The sequence below is a fragment of the Myotis brandtii genome, unplaced genomic scaffold, assembly GCF_000412655.1.
Source record: "Myotis brandtii unplaced genomic scaffold, ASM41265v1 scaffold138, whole genome shotgun sequence".
NCBI lineage: Eukaryota > Metazoa > Chordata > Mammalia > Chiroptera > Vespertilionidae > Myotis > Myotis brandtii.
This window is the reverse complement of record NW_005354915.1, coordinates 203,943-214,439: the sequence shown is the minus strand read 5'-3', so window position 1 is coordinate 214,439 and position 10,497 is coordinate 203,943. Positions and strand designations below refer to the sequence as shown.

General features: G+C 49.1%; 2 protein-coding genes across 9 annotated transcripts in view; both read right to left on the bottom strand.

Annotated features, from left to right (window-relative positions):
• Positions 1–85, bottom strand: part of WBP2NL (WBP2 N-terminal like) — a 21,003-nt gene extending 20,918 nt beyond the window's left edge. The window contains exon 1 of the mRNA XM_014535121.1: positions 24–85. Coding sequence (XP_014390607.1) covers positions 24–85 — 62 coding nt within the window. The remainder of the gene's footprint in view (positions 1–23) is intronic.
• Positions 86–2,013: 1,928 nt separating this feature from the next.
• SEPT3 (septin 3) overlaps positions 2,014–10,497 on the bottom strand; it is a 20,155-nt gene continuing 11,671 nt past the window's right edge. For 3 of the 8 annotated variants that reach the window (XM_005860633.2, XM_005860635.2, XM_005860629.2), the window contains exons 7-12: positions 10,424–10,428; positions 9,916–10,011; positions 8,111–8,210; positions 6,211–6,262; positions 5,848–5,941; positions 2,014–3,331 (exon numbers count right to left, since the gene is read on the bottom strand). In XM_005860633.2, coding sequence (XP_005860695.1) covers positions 3,266–3,331; positions 5,848–5,941; positions 6,211–6,262; positions 8,111–8,210; positions 9,916–10,011; positions 10,424–10,428 — 413 coding nt within the window. In that variant the 3' untranslated portion in view covers positions 2,014–3,265. Of the gene's footprint in view, positions 3,332–4,837; positions 5,487–5,565; positions 5,942–6,210; positions 6,263–8,110; positions 8,211–9,915; positions 10,012–10,423; positions 10,429–10,497 lie in introns of those variants that run through there. The other 5 variants (XM_014535102.1, XM_005860630.2, XR_001360990.1 and 2 more) reach the window with 3 other exon arrangements.

Genomic DNA, 10,497 nt, shown 5'->3' with positions numbered 1-10,497 from the left:
GCACCCGGCTTCCCCTCAGGCACCTTTCGCCGTAAGGGATGTAGGCCTTGCGGCGGTTTTCCGTGTGGCTCTGGTTCACCGCCATCTTGCTGGGGGGGCCCCTCCGGCCGCCCCGCAGATGGGAAGGGGCGGGGCCTGCACCAAGCCGAGGGGCCGGGCTGGAAAGCGGAGGGTGGCGATTATGGCGCAAAGACAAGGAGTGAGCGGTCCGCTAGGCCGCCAGCCTGGTGAGCCGCAGTGATGGAGGCCCCGGTGGAATCAGAGTTGAGACACCCCGCCTAACCGGGAAGGAGGCGGGTCCAGGGAGTTGACTCCGCCCTCAGGGCACAGAGGGGTGAGTGGCCTTCGTGACCTTCACCTGCCTGCCCTGCCGCTGCATCATCAGCATGAACTTGAACCGATCCTGTCAGGAAATCAAAGTTAAAAGCAGGCGTTGCCTCAGTCCTCCCAGGCCCGGGTCAGGAAGCTTCTGCCCTTTGGAGAAAGGATCCAGAATGATCTCTCGCTTCTAAGGTGGAAACTTTTTCCCACCAGAGAAAGCCTGGAACCAGAGCCGGTTTCTTATGACGCGGCCTGCAGAACAGGAAGTCAAAGGGGGGTCCGTGCCTGCCCCGAGGTGGAGAGAGCCAGTGCCATCCACCGCACCTGCCCTGCCACCCCCGAGGGCGATCGTGGAGAGCCGGCGGGATACATCACACACAATTGCTTTGAAGACTAAAATGCTGTACATACTCTTATTTCCTTTCAACATCACAGATAACACCAGAGAGCTTCAAAGGGAAAGGACGTGAACATCTGGATTACTGCAGTTCATCAAACTTAACATTCTGTCAGTTATAAGATGCACCATTTTTAAACGTGCCACTAAGAAAAAAAGTTGCCAAGTAAACTGACATGTCATCAGTTGTAAGTGGTATTCTGATTTCAGAAATATGTATATTTTTAAGTACAAGACAATGAGAATAAATGAAGTACAATGGGAACGGTGTGCAACAGTGGAACAGTCATTGAGATCTGGTCTCCTTCTTGCACTGGTACTTACGTGTGCAACTTCAGACAAGACAGTTATGCTCTCTGGACTTACGCTTCCATATGGGCACGAAGGCATTGGACTAGAAGAACTCTTAGGTTTCGTCTAGTGATATCTTAAGTTGGAAAAACTGCTCCATCACTCCAATCTTCACCCTTCTCCCCATCCAGGCGTAGCGATGCACTCCAGTTCTGGCCCTCATCATTTTACCTGAATGACCCCCAAGAGCCCCCGGACTTGTCTTCCTCCAGTCTTGACCTCTCACTGTTCATCTATACCAGTGATGGCGAACCTTTTGAGCTCGGCGTGTCAGCACTTTGAAAAACCCTAACTTAACTCTCGTGCCGTGTCACATATAGAAATTTTTTGATCTTTGCAACCATAGTAAAACAAAGATTTATATTTTTGATATTTATTTTATATATTTAAATGCCATTTAACAAAGAAAAATCAACCAAAAAAATGAGTTCGCATGTTACCTCTGACACGCGTGTCATAGGTTCACCATCACTGATCTATACCTTGCACTCACAGAATATTGAGATCCCAAACACAATCGCATGTATGGGCCCATCATGTCCAAATTTAGAGAAATAATATACAGGTGAGAGTTGTATTATTTGCTGGTTACAAAGGAGAGGATAACTTCAAAGAGAAGCAGGATGGGTTTAAGTTAAAAAAAAAAAAAGAGAGAGAGAGACAAGCTAGTGATTTAAATTGTTTTCATTGAAGGAAGCAAGCTATGCAATGCATCCCTGAAAATCAAGTATGAGAGTTTCATCACTCATTTTAGATACAAAATCCCAGGGAATAATGACTGGGGTCCAACTAAAGATGAACTGACCTTACAAAGTGATTTCTATCTTTAATTTCTGTGGCTACTTCTAAGACAGTCCCTGTCTCACCCTCCACACATGGGTGAGATGATGTAATGTCTGTTTGGCCAAGGAGTGAGGAGCACAAATAAGACACAGGCCAGGCAGTTATTGTTCAAACAGCAATGTTTAGTTGTACAACACATAAAGTCTAGCAACATTTACACAACCAGTTTGAGTGTCATTGGCTTGTTTTCAGTTGGGAAATTTAACCATAATGTCACCAAAAGGTTGGCTGGGACTAGTCACATTTAAGAAATGGGTCGTTCTTGCATCCCCTAGGCTTGGGCCTCTTGCTCCATCAGGACTTGGTTGTAGATGAATGGCCCACAAGTCACCAGCCTTTGAGCAAGTTGTGTCCAGGTGGAGAAGGGGAGGGGTGGGCAGGGAGAGATTCCATAAAGACACAGTGTGTGGGGCAGTGGCAGCCGACATTCGCAAACATTCATGCATCTGATAAGGGCCTTTGCCCTCCATTGGGTATTTTCCACTAGCCTACAGTGCCCAACTGTGGCCAGACTGTTTCATTACTCACATTAATTGGGGAGGGGAGGGGTAGGAATAGTCAATGTGGGTGGGAAGAGATCCTTCTTATTGCTAAGTAGACAGATGGGTGCTTTTTTTCTTCCTAGAGTTCACATCTTCTGGGGATCTGGAGTTTTTTTGTCTGTGTTTAGTTCCTTTGTTTTTTAAGGTTGAGGATAAGGGAGTCAACCCAGAAATGTCTCTTCGGAAAACCACTCTTCCTAAGTGGCTGATTATGGGGTGGGGAGGGTGTGTAACCACACTCTGGGCCAGCCACAAGTGGTGCTTTTTAAAGGAGAGGTCCTAGCCCTTACTCCCCCACATCTGTAGTGACCCATCCTTATAAATAAGTTTTAAGCAATGAAGGAGACACCCTTGTCCCACACCAGGGCTCACACAGCTGACATCAATGAATCTGACAAGCAGAAAAATGGCTTTCTTGACCCTTTAAGGAAGCCAAGAGTAGCTCATGCAGATGGACAGGGAGCAATGCCATGTCCCTTGGAGATGGTAACAAGTAGCTGGTATGGGTTTGCAAGGGCAGAAGAAGCTCTTGATGAGTTCTTTCACCCTACAGATGGGCTGGGACCAGCTGACACAGACGATGGAGGAGGGCAGTGCTGGCGAGGGCTCCATTCCACTGGGAGGAGAGGGGTGTTTGGATAAATGGAGAAGGCGACTGTCCTAAAGCAGCTGGCCCCTCCCACCTGCTGAGGGCCAGGGAGAGAGAAGGGCTGTGGAGGTGGACTGGACAAACACAGCCCTTAAAAGGTCATGGCCCCGCAGCAATAACAGCTGAGAGGAATGGAGGGAGAAGCAGCGCTTGAAATGGCCTTCATTCAGCAGTGGGGCAGGGGGTGGCTGGCACGGGTGGAAGGACAGAGCCCAGGAGGCCTTCTCCCTGCAGGGGGTTGAGAACGGTTGAGGGTGTGGACACCAGACAAATAAAACAGCTTCTCCAGGGAGGCTGAGATCATGGTTTAGGGGCACCACGCCAAATTTCCTATTCAGCCTCTTCAATGCCCAACCGCCACCCTTAGACATTCCCTGATAGGCCTAGGGGTCTAGTCCCACATTTCCGCACAGGACTGCTCGCTGTATAAGCCCGGGATCCCTCTTTTGCTGAAATGTAGCAACCTCTGGGCTCTAACCCTATTGCTGTTTTATCCCGACAGGTGCCTACACTGGAATAACTGTGGGTAAGGGAGGATGTGGGTTGGATTTGCAAAGAGCCTCCAGGAAAGATTGAGGCCATAGGTTTTGGGTCATTGGCGATTGATCACCCACCTCTTTCACCTGGTGCACTGACTCTTGGTCTTAAGTCTTTGTGTTTTCCTAGCACCTGAGTGAAAAGGGACTGTAAATGCTGGGGTTCACAGGGGCCCTGCAAAACACCTAGGGTTGGACCAGGACATGGAACAGGAGGTTGCGTGAGGTCACTGTAAACTGTCCCTTGGTGATTTCCCTTGCCTAAGGCTATATTGTTTCCCCAGCCCCACATTTTAGCCGCCTCACTGATTAAAGGAGGAGTAACGTGTTTGTAAAACAAATAGGATATATGTGCATTAATAAATACAGGGCTGAAGGGAAAGGCAAGAAAAGGCTAAATGTATGATTGTGGGTGTCACTGGGAATGTCTACAGGTGTCAGGAGGGGGAACAGGGGGAAGCAGCAGAGAAAGACAGACAAACCAAAATGCAATTAGCTTCAGCACAAAAGTGAGAACAGAGGAGAGAAGAGGGGGTCAAGTTCATAGGAGAGTCCAGCAGAGAAGGAAGCAACAGAGAAGGAAGCAGCAGAGAAGGAAGCAACAGAGAAGCCAGCTTTAAGGAGGAAGAATCCTAATGGAGAGAAAGAAGGTGTCATTTAACATTTGTCTCTGGGCTGGCTGGTGTGGCCCAGTGGGTTGAGCGTCGTCCCGTGCACCAGGAGGTCACAGTTGGATTCCTGGTCACGGGACACACTCAGGTTGCAGGCTGGATCCCCAGTAGGAGTCGTGCAGGAGGCAGCTAATCAATGTTTCTCTCTCATTGATGTTTCTCTCTCTCATTCTCTCTCCCTTCCTCTCTCTGAAATCAATAAAATAAAATTTTAAAGTTGTCTCTGAAGCCAAACTACCAAGAAAGACAAATACTGTCCTAGTATTTTGTTCTTGATACTTCTTTAGACTCAGTTCTTCTAGAACTGAATGCCTAAAAACAGTGTCTCACTTGACCAGCCTGCATGCTGCTTTTACCAGACACTGGGAAGCACCTACCGCCCTGTGCCTCCTCCTGTGCCCGGGCTGCCCACAAGCTCAGCGCCAGACGTGGCGCTCGCCTGCACACACGCTTTCCCATTCCTGTCGATGGACCGCAGTTCTCATAGTCCCAGTTTGGACCGCCCCATGCTTTTAGCTGTGATTTTATTTTAAGGTGGCCTAAGTCATTTTTGGAAGTAGACTGGGCATAAATTCTAAATATAGAAATGGAGCTAAAGTGGATTAGTCTACAAGGAACTTACAGAAGTGAGGGAGAAGCAGGATGAAGAAATGAGGGGAAGGGAGAAAAAGAGAGACTGTGGGAGCTGAGGCGAGCGTGACGTGTGGAAGCAGCAGGCTGCGACAGGGACAGGCAGTAGCTCTTGGACAGTGAATGCAACACAGACCAAAGGGTGGAGTTCTCGTCTCCACGTCTAGGCACGAATTCTCGCAGGCGCCCAGCTTGGCCTACTTCTCTGCTGGCCCCTGACCTTCCTTTTTCCCAGGAAGTCCTGGTCTTGCCCCAAACCATCTGGCTTCCAGGCAGGAGTAAGTCCGAGCTCCTCGCCCCCTCCCAGGCCTAGCTCTGCTGCCTGTCCTCGGAGAATCTCTGCAGACCCAGAGTGCGGGCAGGTTGAGAGATAAGAAAGAGTTACCTGTGGCTCACCTGCGCCCTCATTTTTAAGTGAAACCTCCCCAGGCCTCTTGAGTGAGGCACACGGCTTGGTTCTGGGACACAAGGAAAGGAGACAGATAATGGACAGCCATGGAGAAACCAAACTTACAAAGGACTTTCCAGGGAGGGCAGTGAAAATACCTCACCCCTGAACAGGCACACACACACTCCCACTCTCTCCTTCTCTCACACACACACACAGAAAGGGCAGTGAAAATACCTCACCCCTGAACAGGCACACAGGCACACACACACTCCCACTCTCTCTTTCTCTCTCTCACACACACAGAAACACACACACATGCACACACACTCACACACATGCACACACACTGTAGACAAGATGCTCCATGAATACCAGACAGGCCTGTGGGACAGAGTAGAAAGGAAGGTGGCTGGAGGTGGTACTGGGGATGTGTGTGGAGAAGTGGGGATGTGTGATGATGTAGAGAAAGGGTCGTCATGGGTTACTGTCGTGGCTTCCCTCTGTGTCCACGCTCACCGGAGGGAGGCCTCCGTTGTCATTGAGCCGCTTGGCCCTGTAGGTCTCATAGTGGATGTTGTGTGTCACTTCCTTGAGGTCCTGGAGGTGAGTCCTGAGGGACACAGGTGAAGAGAGAGAGAGAGGCGATTAGGGGTGGGAGGACGAAGAGGTGACCCCCCACCCAGGGTGAACACTTCCCTTCCATGGCCTGGACCCACTGGGACTGACTCGGAGAGCCAGAGCTGCCTCTCCCGCCCCGTGTGCTTCAGGAGGGGACCTGGAAGCGGGGCAAACGGCCCGTCAGAGAGACCTGGATCTGAACAGATGGCCTTCTGACCCGAAATCATTAAGCCTGCCATCGAGGGCAGGGGTTCATCTTACCTGATGACAAAGTCTCGAAGCAGGGCAAACTCACAGTGGTGGAGGTTTTCCACTGTGAACAGAACAAAAGGAAACAAAGCAAAACAGGTGGTCATTTCACTGACGCAGCAACCCAGCAGGTACGCTTCTGTTCAGGACATGGAGGCAGTTAGGAGAGAGCCAAGGACAGCGACTAGCCGTCAGAGGCCGGCCTATCTTGGCACTTCAGTGCACTCGATTTCACTTTCACTCATGGAACAAACATTTATTACGCAGCTACAAGGCACAATACTGTTCTGGACTCTGTGGAATAACACTGGCAGGGACTATTACATGCCCCACTTCATAGAAAAGAAAACAAATACACAGGGAGTCTAAGAAAAGACATAGTTCCTATCCGTAAGGAGCTTATAATCAGACTGGAGGATAGTGACACATAGAAAATAACAACCGAGCCATCTTAAAAATGGTCGTGCACTACATGATAAATCTAGTTCAACATAAACTGAGTGCCTAGGATTTGCAAATCATTTGTGAACGATTGTGGGAGCAGAAGAGGATTAAGACATGTACCCTGCCCTGGCTGGTGCGGCTCAGTTGGTTGGAGCATCGCCTATGCACCAGAGGGTTTCGGGTTCAATTCCCAATCAGGGCACATGCCTAGGTTGCAGGTTCCATCCCTGGTCAGGGTGCGTACAGGAGGCAGCCAATCGATGTTTCTCTCTCACATTGATGTCTCTCTCTCTCTCTCTCTTAAAAATTAAATTAAAATAAAGACATGAACCCTCTGGTCTCACAATCTAATGGGTAAAACAGGCATTCTCATAAATAGTTCCAATTCAAGGCAGATAATGAAAAACGCTATTAAAAATATATAGAGGATGTATATAGAATTGTACCCCTGAAATCTATTTAATTTTACTAATCAATGTCACCCAAATAAATTCAATAAAAACAAACCAAAAAAGAAAATGAAAAAGAATTTTCAACAAAAAGTCATAGAGAAATGAGAGACAACATGATACAATGGGATGAACTTGGTTTTGGAATCAACATGTCCAGGTCTGAAATCCCAGTTTCACCACTAACAAGTCATGTGATTTGGGCAAGACATTTAACCTGTCTGAGATTCAAGAGCTTCATCAGTTGATGCTCCCAAAAGTCACACCTACCCTGCTCCCCTTAGGCAGTGGTTCTCAACCTTCCTAATGCTGCGACCCTTTAATACAGTTCCTCATGTTGTGGTGACCCCCAACCATAAAATTATTTTCATTGCTACTTCATAACTGTAATTTTGCTACTGTTATGAATCATAATGTAAATATCTGATATGCAGGATGTATTTTCATTGTTACAAATTGAACATAATTAAAGCATAGTGATGAATCACAAAAACAATATGTAATTATATATGTGTTTCCCGATGGTCTTAGGCGACCCCTGTGAAAGGGTCGTTCAACCCCCAAAGGGGTCTCGACCCACAGGTTGAGAACCGCTGCCTTAAAGGGTTATCATACGGGATGAGATCACTGAAGCAATTCTTTGAAAACTTTCAGAATCGTTACGACCTTCTCAAGGTCACATCCATTCATAATAAAACGAAAATGGCAACATCTGCACAACCCATCAGCTTTCATGGGAAAGCCTTTCTCTGGCGTGTCCAGTGCTTATTAATCTCCCCACGGTCTGAAGACCTTTGACATGTGAGTCGGTGCCTCCCAGACAGGTGCGAAGTCAGTCTTTTATTGCTTCCGGCCCTGGGAGTCTCATTTCTCAATTGGACTGTAGGCTCCTTATGGCTGGGTCTGCCTGGCACTCTTTTTCTATCTTACATCCTAGCACAGTGCCTTGACCTAGACATGCATAATAAATAAGCATAATTGGCCAGCAGCCGGTTCTTCAAAAAGGTGCACTGGATTACCTTCGATGATCCCCCAGGGAGTCTTCCTGCCGAGGACCCGCTTGCCGTTCACTTGGTATTCCTTGTCACTTCCCACCACGGCAAACGGCATGCTCTCCTGCTGACAAACCAGACGCGTGCGCACGTCATCCTCTGCCATCTGGGCCCCCAACCCTGAACTGCACACTTCTGAGGTTCATTCAGTGACCCCACTGATGGCAAGGGCAAGGCTCTTGTCATTTCAAAAGAGCACTGGAGCCCAGCCAGTGCGGCTCAGTGGTTGAGCATCGACTTAGGAACCAGGAGGTCAGGGGTTGATTCCTAGTCAGGGAACATGCCTGGGTTGCAGGCTCGAACCACAGTAGGGGATTCTCTCTCATCATTGATGTTTCTATCTCCCCTCACCCTTCCTCTCCGAAATCAATTAAAAAAAAAAAGTAATGAGATCTTGAGCAAATTTCCTTATCTTTAAGATGAAGAGTAGCCCAGTTCCCGATAGTAGTACTGGATCAATTGGACAAAGCATGAGGGACTGGCAGGTGGTTAATGGACTTTATACATGTTTGGCATCATCACACTCTGGCAGGAAAGTGCTCGGACTGGGAGGCTCTCTGGAAACAGGCTTAGGCACACCACTCCAGGATCACAAATAGGTCTGCAGAGACTAACTCCTCTAATACCCAGGAGCCCTGGCAATGGTCAATTAGCAAGGCACCACAGTACCACCTAGTGGCCATAACACTCCTCTTCTCCTGCTCCCCCAGGTGTTAAGGCTGTCATGTCAGAGGTTCAGAACTCTTTGGTCACCTATTTCAACTGCATGCTCACCAAGATGCAGCTGTTTGCTCCCAAATGCAGATGCCTGCTGTGTGCTCGTTGTCATGATTGAATCAATTAACTATTATATAAGCTGAGGGTAGATGTGCGTAGAGAACTGTTTCTCTGAAAATTAAGTTGAATGTTTCAGAAAAATTTGATAAAGGTGAGTTGCTTCTGCACGGACAGTAAACTTAGTCCCCAAGAAGAGGAGAATGTTTACTTAATAATTTAGTAAAATAACTATTTAAACACAGGATTTGTGTGCCTCTTTTAAGTGGTTTCATCAATTAACTGACCAACTGCCTGTCTCCTCGGCATCAGACAAGGGGATTGTAGCAGCTTGCCCACACCTGCCAGAGGAGGAGACCCAAGACCAACGCCAGTGCGTGGTTTGTCCCGGGTGACCGTGGGTTAGTAGAAAAGGCCGGACTAGACCGCAGGATTCCGAGGCAGAGTCCCAGGATGCAGAGGGTTTGAGCTGAGAGACCTTAGAAATCACCCGGGCTGGTGCTTTGTAAGCAGGTTCCCTGCAGCCCTGGGCTTCCCAGGAGACACCTCGGGCGGCTGAGAAGGCTCTGTGCCGACATCACTTAGCAAAGCAGCTCCGGCTTTAGGTTTTGTATATTGGAGTTCTGCCTGGCATTTAATTTCTTTACAGGGTTCTTTCAGGAGAAAAAAACACCTATCAGCCACTCAGTTGGCCTGACCTCTGCATTTTATAGAGGGGAAACTGAGGCAGGGCTCTGTTTTGCTGAGCCCCGTGGGAGGGAGCGGCTGCTGTGTGGTCTGGGGATGACGGGAACAGCGGCTATGGGTGCAGGGCACACCGTCCTGGCCGAGGCTCCTAGTCCTCATCCCCTCCCTTGTCACTGCTGGTCGGGGTCAGGCAGGGTGAGGCAGGGAGAATGGGAGGGAAAAGCAGGTGGGAAGAAGCCAGAAGCAGCATGTGACACACCTCCCACGGGTACCCAGGGGGCATCTGTGTGAGCGGAGCCCCAGGCACCCACCCGGATTTTGTCATTCTCCGTCTTGTCCTCCAAATCTTCATCAAATTCCTTCTGTGGGTAGAACTCAATGCCATGTACTTCAAGCTCCTTTCGAACCTAGAGGTGAGGAAGAGAAGCAAGGTAGCCACGTGCCAGGATAATGGGAGGGGTGTGTGTGTGTGTGTGTGTGTGTGTGTGTGTGTGAGTGAATGCGTGCATGTGCGCACACACACTGAAGTCAGAGGGATGAACGCAGCCTTGAGAATCCACACGTCTCTGGACTCAAAGGCCCTGGGCAGCAGGATGATCCTGAATAAGTGTGAACCCCAGGCGTACAATTACCAGAGCTCAGCCTGAGATGCGGAATAGTCTGGGGGTGCGGCTTGCTCACCTCAGGGTCTGTGAGGTCCGGGTTTTGATAAGCATCACCGCTGAGTACAGATTTCACATGGCAGCGCTCACGCCACTACGTGTCATGTTCCTGTCTGCAGGGAAGAGGTGAGGCCCCACCCCAAGCCTCTCTGTTTGCCCTCTTTCAAAGCTCCCCTCCCCCAGGAAGCTCTCCAGGACCTCTTCAGTGGCCTACTGGGAGGCAGCAACTGT